The sequence below is a fragment of the Chaetodon trifascialis genome, chromosome 23 (assembly GCF_039877785.1).
Source record: "Chaetodon trifascialis isolate fChaTrf1 chromosome 23, fChaTrf1.hap1, whole genome shotgun sequence".
Taxonomy (NCBI): Eukaryota; Metazoa; Chordata; class Actinopteri; order Chaetodontiformes; family Chaetodontidae; genus Chaetodon; species Chaetodon trifascialis.
The window spans coordinates 16,613,818-16,626,654 of NC_092078.1; the positions used below are offsets into that span (position 1 = coordinate 16,613,818).

The 12,837-nt window shown below is 42.5% G+C and overlaps 1 protein-coding gene across 4 annotated transcripts in view; it reads right to left on the reverse strand.

The window, feature by feature from the left end:
• Positions 1-12,837, reverse strand: part of ank2b (ankyrin 2b, neuronal) — a 189,914-nt gene that overhangs the window by 100,935 nt on the left and 76,142 nt on the right. Inside the window, exon 1 of one of the 4 annotated variants that reach the window (XM_070992838.1) lies at positions 5,434-5,551. The exons of the other annotated variants lie outside the window; for them this stretch is intronic. Coding sequence (XP_070848939.1) covers positions 5,434-5,469 — 36 coding nt within the window. The 5' untranslated portion in view covers positions 5,470-5,551. Of the gene's footprint in view, positions 1-5,433; positions 5,552-12,837 lie in introns of those variants that run through there. 4 annotated transcript variants of the gene reach the window in all.

Genomic DNA, 12,837 nt, shown 5'->3' on the forward strand with positions numbered 1-12,837 from the left:
CCGTTTGTTTCTATTGAAAGACTCACAGGTGAAGTTTCAGTAACAGAATAATGGTGTGTTTTGTGCTTTGTCAGTGCAAGCTCTGGTGTGACCTACAGTAGAGGAAGAAAAGCAGGTGCCTGGTTACTAATCTCATCCAGATCTTCACTGACAGAGATGGTGTGTATTATATCAGTAATCGGCTGAGGGTCTCAGAGATTAAAGGACCTCCAGCTGCTTCTACCTTCCTAGCGATGCTCAAAACTTGGACTTACAACCTGCACAATACGCAAACACTCTTCACGGCCTGAGGTCTGGCCCTGACCCCTGAGCCAACGAGGCTCAGGGTCAGTTAGCTCAGGTAATTGGTTTGGAGCAGGCTGGAGCGAGAGGTAGCCAACAGGGAAGATTAGGAGAAAACATGTCACCATGTTAGGAGGTCACTTGTTTTGCAGCTTTCAAAAGATGATTCAAGCGAATTCTAAACCCAAAGCACAAAAACAGAAATATCTCACTCTGTGTTCAGATTGACTCTGAGTACAAGTCATGGATTTCTTGAGGGACTGTAGGTCAGATTGGTGCAATACATAATTGTGATGACTGCCAATGTGAGAACAAACAAAAGATTTGAGTGTATATGATGATGTAGTCGTGGATTAGCTCTGGAGGCCATCTGGTTGCCTTGACTAGAACTGTGCAGCACACAAACACACAGACACACACAGGTTTTGTTTCTCAGCTGGAGATGTGCTCATTCAAGTGTTTAAATCAATGGAACAATCGGGAGCAGGAGCAGCTGTGTCCTGCAGCAGGGACGCTAAAGGAACAGGTCAACAATACCTACAACAGGGCCCCGGTGCCAACATCGCTCCCCATCCGTTTGAACTTACCTAGAAGAGAAGACAAAAAGATGTGGTTATCATCAGCTCCATGGTTTGTGATGAACGCAGAATTATGCCCAGGTGTCAGAGTTCCAGACAACTGCATTTCTCAGCAGAAACACAGTGATTGTTTTTCTCATAAAAAACAATGAGTTCTTGAAAACTGACATCTCTGATACTCAAAAGGGTCTATTACTGCAGTTTAACTGATGGGCACTAAACAGCACTAAAACAGCTAATAAAGGTTTCAACACGATGTTACTCAAACATACTGTTCCTTAAATCACCTTATTTCAGAAACCACAAACATTTCAACACCCTAGGATCCTCTGCTGGCACACTGGAGAAACACCAGAAACAGACAACAGCACCTACTGGGAAGAGGTCAAAGGTTGACCAGGGGTCAGGGGAGATGCCTCTTGCCCCACTGGACCTAATTTCAGCAGATTCCAATCAAGAATTTCTCTTAATACCTTCTTTATTTTATGCCTTTCTAGCAGCACCTCTGCATTAGCGTTGCACAACTTGTATCATAGACATAATGGAACATGTTCGCACCTTATGATGTTAACTTATCCTCACACCTCAGATGAACCAGACAGAGCGACACCACACACAACACAAACATCTCTGCAACTACCCACATGGGGCTTCCTCTCCAAGACATGGGTGCCCTTAAGGGAGGTGTCCCCTGGGTGCAAAGCAGACAAAGAGGCTCCGCTAACCTGGCCACGCCTTAGCCTCTCTACCACGAGCATGAACCATTATTAACACATTCATTATAACAGAGCTGAGCTTCTGCCTCAGTCAAAATCTGCATTTTGAAGTCATTACAAACATATGTCACACGCTGAGCGTTATCTGTTCCCATTGTGTCTGTCTGTGTGATGTATTGTTCCTCAAAACCATTTAAACACTATCACTCACCTCTGACATGTTAGCATGGGGGAATCCAAACCACTGAGGGTGAGGGATAGTGTGTGTATGTGTGTGTGTGTGTGTGTGCGTGTGTGCGTGTGTGCGTGTGTGTGTGTGTGTGTGTCTAGATTTATTTTATATGCATGTGTGGGTGTCTCGTTCAGAAAGCCTGGGGGGAGGGTCTATAATGTATCGCTCCTGCCGTTACGGCCAAATGACTGCACTGCTGCTCAGATTGAGCTGTAATGTGTGTCAGTGTCCTGGTAGCCAGTTAGCAGCAACACACAACAATGGAGCACTTTAGCTCTTTACCAGCTTCTCCCAATTATCTGATGGAACCTGAGGGACAAATAGAGCTTAATCTGACCAGGAATCATGTTACATCTGGAACTGCAATAGCTGCAATATTACTTAATGTGTCAGAGATTTTATGATGGAATGATTCCCTCTTGTGCTGTTGATACAGATGATCATAGTTTTATTGCAGCATTTATTCAAGATTACAATATTTCACATTGCCCAGCGCGGTCAAGAAATGAAAGCACTCATCTGATTTTTAGAGAGTCATTTCCCCTGTTTCCAGTTGAAGATCTAATAATCTCTTTGTTTGATTTACTGACTGCAACAACGTCATATTACTGTTCAGATGCTAAAACCAGATGAGAGAAGCTCAGACTGCCAAACCATTCTATCCCTGGAGCATGCAAAGTAGGAGCAGGATAGGTAAAAACACCAACTGGCAACAGAAAGGGAGTCTGCGATCACTTATTGAAAGGAGTCAGTTTTGCACAAAAGTCGTTTGACCTGTTGTTACTATCAAAAATATTTAGGGGTGAACGCAGGCATCAGGGCTTTATCAAAGAAGCTAAATGTGCTTTTAAATGGAGTGAAAATGTACAATTAACATTGCATTTTCAATTATTTTGTTAGAGTAGCACTACCATGCAATGCCATCATCGCGGCTTTAAAATGAAGCACAGCCTCACGGTATCATTCCCTCCACAGTGGCTGCTTTCTATCATCCATTGCCTAGCAACAAGGGTGTGGGGCGTAGTCAACGGCGACAGTGAAGCGAAGGAAGGTAGAGAGGAGCCTCTCCACGGGGTGAGTGTGCGCGGGTTGGATAACCCAGTCCCTTGGGTTTCATTAGTACAATTGTTCCTCACCTAATGAGATCACACGTATTTTTGTGTGTGTGTTACAGAGAAAGCACATCAGAATGTCACATGGCATGAATCGAACAATCAAGTGGCCCTGTCTCTACTGATAGTGGACACAAAAGGGGCGAGGGAGCAATAGAGAGAGAGAGAGAGAGAGAGAGAGAGAGAGAGAGAGAGAGAGAGAGAGAGAGAGTGTGGTAGTGGGGAGTCGATCCATCAGCACCCAGCCCGACCGAGCCAAATGAGCTGTCCCAGAATTCCCCTGAGGCCTTGATGACATCATCCATCGCTGCTCCCCTCCCTGCTTCACGCATTATTCATCTTTACACACACACACACACACACACACACACACACACACACACACACACACACACACACACACACACACACACACACACACACACACACACACACACACGTCTTTAGCACGTCCCAGTTTCTGCTCTAATTTGACATTAGAGGGCTGTGCGCAAATAGTAAAACGTAAATGGAGAGCGGGCCTCATAACACACACATATTCACGCACACACAGTTACACACAGCTACCGCAGTCTGCCCATAGGTGGAGTTTTTTCTCAATAAAACAGATGCTTGATCAAACCGCTGGAAATACTGATGATACTGTCAATTTATCAACTTTAAGTCCCAAATGTGGGTCAAGCCTCAAAAACGATATATCCTACATTTCCCATAGTGCAACCAATAGCATCTTTTAGTTTGACCCTTTCTGTACGATCAATGCAGTGTATGAGACAAGAAGAGGAAGGGAAAAGGGGGCTCACTGTTACCTTTGAGAGGGATTGAAGCTCAGTCCAATCAACGTAAAGACTGGTAAAAAATATGGTCCTCAAGAAAATGTTCTAAAGGCAAGTGGAAATAGAGAACGACACCAAAGTGCTCGCATTTTGTGATTACAGCTTCATGATTACTCTCAGAAGTCATGATTATATTCAACAGTGGCACAACATTCAGTGATGACTGCTACACTATATAGATGTCTAACTATGGTGATTAAGCCAAACTGCTGCTATATCCCAAATGATAAGATATGAGATCATTTAAATTAATCCTGTAGACAGCTTGCAGTCTCACTTTGGATGCTAAGCTAATATTAGCTCATGGAACAGTTCCACAGACTGACAAGACAAGCTGTTGCTTAGCCCTGAATTTCCCCGATTAGACCTCAAAATATTGATGTGATGTGCTCAAAAGTTCCGATAATCGTTGTCCACAAGCACTGCATGTTGGTCAGGACTCGACCGCAGTCTCACTAGAACAAACGAGGCTGAACAATGATGGGCGCAGTAGGTCTGACCTCCATGTGCAAAATAGGTGGCATGCCTCTATAAACAAGCTGGAACTGTATCATCAGAAGCTTACATGCTATTCAGTATCATGTGATTAACTACAGACTTGGCCCTTTAAGTACTCCCCCCACCCCAATATTTTGCGAATGTATGATTGGATTATAATATTTACTGTGCAGTCACATTGGGCTTATGGTGTCTTATGAGCACCTCTTTAAGTCAAGTGTTGCACACCGGCGCAAAGACCTGCTTAACTAGCTTTATAGCTATTGTCTGGCTAATGAGTGTCTCAGATTTTAATCCAGTGTGAAAAGATGGAGCACGGAATCCTTCGTTATGGGGGGATTAGGGGTTAAAAACCGAGGGAGTGCAGAGAGAGAGAGGGGAGAAACCACAGCAACTATCTAACACACTTTCAACAGACGTGTTTAGAAGGGGAAGGCTGGACATGGAGAGGAACTTTGAGCTTCGAAGCTGCTCACTAAAAAGACCGCGAACCTCAGTAAAAATACTTAAAAAAAAAAACAGTTAGAAGTGACTGTGAAAAGATCAGATGAACGTAAGTGTCTTCTGCCGTACATGAAGCAAACACATACAGACATTTATGCTTTGAGACGTGCACCAAGCTATTTGGTTTTACTGCAAATTATGCAGAATTTCTTCTACAATTAGTTTTTGTCTACAAATGCAAAATCTATACCGAATTCATTGTAGATTTGCAAAAGATTTTACATTAAATTCACATATTTATATGGTGTAAATTTCACATTTACTTTACACACTTTACATAAAATTCTACATTACTTTTGCACCAAATTCGCACCAATTCCAAATAAGTTGTACATCAAATTTTACACCAAATTTATACCAAAGTCAAAACCAAAGCATAATTTACACCAAATTCAAACAATGCGGAATTCAAAGCACTGATGAAGACGGTTGTTTTACAGTATGCAACAGGCTGTCTGCTCTGCACAGACACTAGCCAACAAGTGACTGAGTCAATTTAGGGAAGTGCTTAAATCTGATATCCAGGACATTACATCCATAAGTTATACATTAAAAACACACAGAGCAGTTCGCCTGCAGTACAGTTTCATGACACGACAGCTCAAGCTCCGAATGATCCATAAATCAAGTTATTGACAGAGAGAACGTGAGGCGGGCCTGCCAATCAAAGCTTACCTGGCCTGTTGCTCCAACCACCATGCCTGCGCTCATGGGTGCTCCCAAAGAGGCCACAACACCCCGGGGTGAAATTTATCCAACGTGAGTATGACTCGGAGTGTCTAAACCGAGATGGAAGCGCGTGTGCTGTGTGTAATGTGTGTGTATGTGTGTGAGATGGGGAAAGGGGGGAAGAGGCTAGTGCAGGACAGTCTTGCCGACTGTGAGTGGATTAGTGTGTAACGTGCTGGAGGTATTAACACACTGCAGCCAACACGCACGGCACGCACACAACGACACACGCATGGATGTGTGCACACTGAGGGGTGTGTGCATTCTTAGAGGGGATTATGGGGACTAAAATAGAGGAGTCTTTTCTACTGACCTAGAATCAGAATGGTACAATAAAGAGACAATGGAGGGCGGACGAGCCACAGTGTAAACACACACACTCGCAAACACGTGAGCTCACACAGGTAATGTGGACACACAACCTGCCGCTTTGTCCTCACACAGAGAGAGAGCTCAGGTGTTTTTACATTTACTCTGTTTTCTGCTATAATGTAAACATGGCCTCACTTTCTGAACACAAAACATTGCTCTGAGCTCCAGGCTGAAGCTCTCTCAGCTGTGTTTACTTGTATTTGTATGTCATGAAGGTGAAAATATCAGCAGAAATCTCTCTAAAGCTCTGAGATGTCGGGCCATGAAGGCCTCACTTCAGCATCTCAAACCTCCTGTGCTAAGAGTCAATTACGCCCACTTGTGACTGGCCAGGTGTGTGGAGGTGTAAAAGTATGCTTATATAGAAAAATGTAGCCAAAGTTGACTTACAGTGTTTCTTTGACAGATATTGGTGTTTTTTTCTTTTTCATATTCCCTCTGTTACTTTAGGGTAATTAGCTCACAGAGTGTTGTTTCCTAGAGCAAAGAGGATGATTTCACTGAGTTGCAGCATGTTCTTAGTTACTGGTGAAGCTCTCAGCTGAGCTCTGAATTTGAGCTTGAGTCAGGGCATCTTACACATAATCAGTTCACAGATCATGAGGAGTGAGACTCAGCCTGATAAAACAGTTTCTTTGTGGTGACTGAGAGGATGACCCTGATGATGTCACTGGGGTTTGCTTTCAGCTCCAGACATGACATTTTTACAAAAAAGCCCACGTTACAAAATTGAGGCATGGACTTTGAAGACAAGACTGCTTACCAAGTTTATTGAGTTGCATTATGGGAATTGTAGGATCCAGTTTTTTGATTTGTGCTCGGAACTAAAACTAAAACCGTTCTTTTGTAGATCCGTCTCTTGAGAGCCCCTCATCTGTATGGACTAAACTGCCGGAGTACAGTAAGAGCTGAGTGAAGAAACTAAATTCTCTTCCATATCTCAGCAACAGATTAGTGTTCAGCCAACCTGTTAATCAAAAACCACCCATCCTGCCCCGGAGGATTTATGAGGTTTATAAGGCTTGTTGCATCATCTGCTTATGGCTGCATCTGGGGTGATACTGAGACCAAAAACCAGGGAGAGATATAATCTAATGTCATGGATAGCACACACCAGCACACACAGATATCAGCAGTTTGAATGGTAGAAGATGACACAGCCAGTGTGCAGCTTAGATAAACAAGATGCTGTAATATCCACTTGTGAATGAATGAACTAGTCTGTTTATGAAGGGATGAATATCTTTGAGACAGTAAACATCTACTTAAGAGGGAACATCTGGCTAATTACACACTCTAATCCATCATCTCCATATTGTGAGAGTATGGATGTATGCATAGGTCAGTGTGTGTGTGCGTGTGTGTGTGTGTGTGTGTGTGTGTGTGTGTGTGTGTGTGTGTGTGTGTGTGTGTGTGTGTGTGTGTGTGTGTGTGTGTGTGTGTGTGCGTGCGCACACCACATGCTAAACTTGCAGCTGCTGTTTATGTTCAAAATTCATGGTTGGAGTGATGATGTAATCAGTATGTTTGTGAAATCAGGCACACTGAAGTCAGATTGAATTATGTATCAGTATTTGAAGTATGCACTTTTGTCAAGAAGATGGTTTCTTATGTACAATTTGAAAATACTTTTTTTTTTTTTTAGATTTTAGATAGTTTAGATTGATTTTTTTCATCAATCTAAACTTTCTAACTGAATACAGCTAAGGTAAGAGGAAGTGATGCAGGAATTGTACCTTTACTAACCACGAGAAATGTGTGTGGTTGGTAAATGTGTCAATAGAGAAGGCGCTAATTTGCTAACCCGTGAAAACACATCATATCTGAGATATTAATACCTTCCAGAATAATACTATATGGATTCACTGTTTCCTCTTTAAATCCCATTCAGAATTCCCATTCCCCCAGTGCTATGTAGGATATAATGTAGTAAGGAGTCTCTGTCAGCAGGTGCCGCCACAGCTGAAGCAGTATGGCTATAAATATTTACAAGTCTGAGATACTCCTCATATTATTGTGTGGGAGGGCTTTTGAGGGTGGCAGACTGAATAATTGTCTGAAACCTTTCACTGTGTAAAAAAAACAAAGTGCTCTGTGTCGTGATGAAAAAAGTCTCCAGGAGGATTAGCTCACCTGCAATGTTCATGGGGAGGCTGACATTTGGCCTCATCAGATCACAGCCTATATTAGGGCTCAGGAACACACAAATATTGTATGTACACGCACTAACACACACTTTCCCACATATAAATGAAATAGCATGCATATCTGAAAGCAGACAATACTTGAAACATATGAAGGTGATGCTCAGGTACATTTATGTGCACACATACACACCCTACCCTCCATGCCGTGTTGAATAATGGATAGGGGCTAAGGGGGGGGGGGTTAAGGAGGGTGGGGTGGTGATTATTCACCACAGCCTCAGGACACAAGAGGTGGGGGTGGGGGCTGCTGGAGGGGATGCAGAGCAGAGAAACACAAGCCCATTACACATCATACAAACACATTCCATACATACATATGCTGTAGGGAGAGTTTGGATTAGGATCTCTTATAAAATGTTTCTTTCTTTCTACGTCCTGTGATTGGCTGAAACAGTGGTGTAAGTGTTAAACCTGCCTGCTTCTGTCAATCGGTGACGCTGATGGCAGGTGAAGGATGCATGAGGGAGGCAGAGCATGCGCACGCACACAAGTGTGTGTGTGTGTGTGTGTGTGTGTGTGTGTGTGTGTGTGTGTGTGTGTGTGTGTGTGTGTGTGTGTGTGTGTCAGACAAAGGTAAATATGATTCATTTGGTAGGACAAGGGGTCGAAGGTGACTTGATAGGGATTCAGTGGGTAGAAAAAAACCCAAGGGATAACAACCAATGAGATTACTTCTGCATCCAATTCCAATTGGCCACTACCTGCCAACCATTTGTAAATTATTACACCAGTGCAGAACGTGGCTATGACAGTTCCTAGACCGCCTGTTATTCAGAAAAGGCTTGATTTATGTGTGAATGGAGCAATCAGCTGTCCCCTAACCTCAAACCTCTGTTATTGCAACCTGTAATAAAATGTAGATGAGAAATAGACTAAATCTGCATGAGCAGTCACACAGAAATAAAATGCAAAGTATGGAGTTATATTATTAAATTATGAGCAAGCCATGGGACATTTTGAGCACAGTGAAAGGAAACTGCACACACGTCATGCAAATGCTAATCAATTTTAACAAAAATTTATGTGCAATACATTTATTTGCATAAATTTACTCTTATCCACATGTTCGGTTTTTGCCTGCATGCTAAACCTTTTTGTTTAGAAATAAACTGCCAAGATGGAGGTGGATGTTCTCTCTAACGCAGGTTGTCAAGACAAAGAATAACAGATTTCATTAAAATTGAGTGTGTCAGAACAATAATAATAAAGCAAATGCACCCTGTTACCAAACACACTCCTGTACTGGTCCTTAAAGAGGAAGGGTGCTTCACTAGAGTGGCTATGTAGAGTAGAGAGGATCTCACATGTAATTGGATAGTTGTGTGTGATGAAATGAGAAAAAATGCAGATACGGAGGGATGTAAAAAAGATGTTGTTCATTTTGAATGTTTACAGTTTTGCATCGTTATTCAGAGTGATTTAAGAAATTAATACATGTGTTTCGTTAATCTTCTGATGTCTCCATTCAAGAGTCTTCACCTAATCGGCCAGTTTCAATTAAGTACAATAAGGCCGCGACCTGTCTGACCCAGCTTTACTTATTAGCACTCTCAACATTTCTAAGTTGTATTCCAGTGTGTCTCACACACAAATTCACTGAGCACAGCACAGATTCTGTCTGCTCAAATAAAATTTATCTTTGCTTTGCTTAAATCTCTGATCATTTCTTTACAGAATATAACCTATGTGCTTACAGAAAATATTCTGTGCTCCAAATATCTCATAGCACACTTAGACTTTAGGCTCAGTTGTAGCTCAATATATTGTACCAACCTTTCCTTTATGAGGAAACTCTATGTGGCGACCATAGTAAATAAAGTCTGAATTGAAAAAGTCAATTGCAATGGATGTACTAACTCCCACTAGTGTAATATACACTAATGAAACAGCATTGAAGAGGCTAGCTTGGAATATAAATCAGGTAGTTAATGTGGAAAATAAGATGCGCCTCTAATTGACTGTGTCAGTCTCAGCAATTAGACTGTCTGTAACCTCTGGCTGTGGAGGAGACTCCACACCAGAGCTCTTATCCTCTGACCCTTCCATTGTATTTGATTAAATTCTCATCCGATTCCTTCACTTGAAGGAATGGCACTGACCAAAACACTAACAAAGATCTCCAAGATACAGATGACAGCGTTGCCTTGTCTTTCTTTCCTCTGTGTCACTTCTGAGAAGCAAGGGGTGGAAGAACACGAGGTGCAGTGGAAGGTCTTGCGTAACAAGGCGATCTTTCTGTGCCGATGAATAGACTGGCCTTTCTCCCTTTTGCTCTCACTGCTCAGTGAGCTGTCAAGTCTCCAACGCTGCCCTCACATGCATGACAGGCCTTGTCATTTGAAAACGGCCTCTAATTCATTCTAGGACAGGCGCTTCTTATGAATTTCACCCGGTGACACCCACAAACTCTGGAATGTGAACCAAGAACCCAACAACAGGACTCAAAACACATACACACACTACTGCTGCCTGGGTTATGGGGTAGCAGGATTGTCAACTACTTCCAACTGACTGAATGAAGCAGCGTCACAGCTGCAAGTTTTTCGGCGTTCTTGCTTTGATGAAGATGTGACATACCAACAAGGTGTCAGTGGCACCACATATCACTTGACCTCATTGAGCACTGGGCATTCCTCATCTATCATGAGCAGTGAAAGAAACATTTATTTCATGGTAGGTTCACTCCACTATCAATAAATCGTGCTTTCTGTTGATGGAGCTTCTGTTTCTTGTATCACAGATCATGCTTAAAACGTCAGTACTTGAAAGAGGAGGGACAATGCTGAATCTGTATCCTCTCAATAAGGTAAGATGCACCTTTATTCTTAAGTTCTTGTCAAGTGGACCTTTACTTATAAAAATCAAACTTGGGCTTTTTGATTTTAATAACTTTAATAACATGATAAAACTGTACTTGCTAGAGTGTTGGCAGTGATCTCAGAATGTGGTAAAAAAATTGCTAAAAGTAGCTCAAACATGGAAAGAGACAAAACCTGTCTCATGAGCCCCCAGGTCAGTCAAAATCGTATCAACGGGATAGAGAGAGATAATGTTGTGTACCATACTTGTGCAAACTCAAGATTTTGCAATAAGGATAATTAGCGATGGTACGCGTACACCCATTTTGGGTTATGTTTTTTTTCCACTAAATACTGATAAGAAGACAGGGATTGTGGTGTTCCCCAGGGCTCTAATTGTGGTCCCCTCCCTTTCTGTGAGTGGAAAAGCATGTTCTCCCATAAAGCCCTCAGGGACAGCCCAGCTAATAGCTTCACACTGTCTAAAAGTGTTGTTAACAACATGTTTAGAACCAGGGAGACCAGAAGGAATGGCGTCTTTGAGAGGATCCATCACTGAACATGTGCTTCTTGAGGACATGATGTATAATGAAGGACTGTGTTTAACTTGGTTTGCACAATATGTTGAGAAAAATCTTAAATAAATCTTAATATCCACTGCATGACTGAAAAATGTATCTGTAGAATCATGTAATCTTGAATTGCTACAATATAAAACAAAACAGTATGTGCTCCTCCTGGTCAATGTCACTGAGGCATAAGACATGATAGTCTCTTTGGCAGGACCTTGAGGTATCCCAGATGCTGTATCTGTTGGCTTCAGCAATGACAGATGACCTGGGGTAAAATGAGCAACTGTTGCACTCGATGCTCATTTTCATTACAAACATTCCACAAGTGTCGGATCAGGCCATTATTGGACTGATCCCGGCATTAATGATTCAGTCGGCTTGACACATGGCCTATGAGTAAACACTAATGACAAGCTTAATTCATGGCAAGGAAATTATCCAAATGCCAAATTCCATTTTGGATCTGCTTTGAATTTGGTCAGCATACTCAATCAAGAATCCAATTGGGAAGCCTTGTCTCAACACCAGCGTGACGACTGATAAGAGAAGAGTAAATCCACCATAGAAAACATGCAGAGGACACCACCAACATCCACTGATGGCTGACTGACAGGGTGTGATTAAAAATGACAAGGAAATTAAACAAAAGCTTGTTTTTTAAATACAACTCATGCCCCGTCACACTACTGCCTTATCAAGTTCCACAGCAAGAGGTGTCACTCAAGCATCCTTAATCCAGATGGAAATTCGCAATTTACTCCAAAGCAGTAAATTTAGCAGGATGTCCTGTCTCTCTCTCTGTGTGTGACTCTTCATCTGTACGTGAAAGGTGAGAATAATATTGAGGCGCATCTGTATAGATGCCTGTGTGTGTGTGTGTGTGTGTGTGTGTGTGTGTGTGTGTGTGTGTGTGTGTGTGTGTGTGTGTGTGTGTGTGTGTAGCATGTGGCAAGGCTGTGCCAATGGGATTAGCCGAAACAAAAGGTTATGTTGGTGGTATGGCACAGTGAATGGGCCCCGCTGCAGAGTTGAGCAAACTGGATTAGCCCAACCACTGTGGGCTAGCCTGTCATTAAGGCTTCATGGCTTCATGCCTCCAAACACACAGATGGACCGCGAGGGGAGGAGGGAGGGGGAAAAGGCAAAAAAGGGAAAGTGTAGGGAGGGATGTTGAAAAAACATCAAGATGGAGATGAGGAGGCTGGCGATGTGAGGCTGACGGATTAAACAGAAGATTAAGGGAAAGAAAGACTAGGCCAAAGAAAGAAAATAATCATGTTGCCGTCACAGCTTCTGGACCAATCATTTACGAATACGTCACTGCGTTTGAACATGTTGTCATGGCCTTCTTGGGCCTATCAGTATAATTTTTCTTCACCATATTCATTAGGTTCGTAGCAT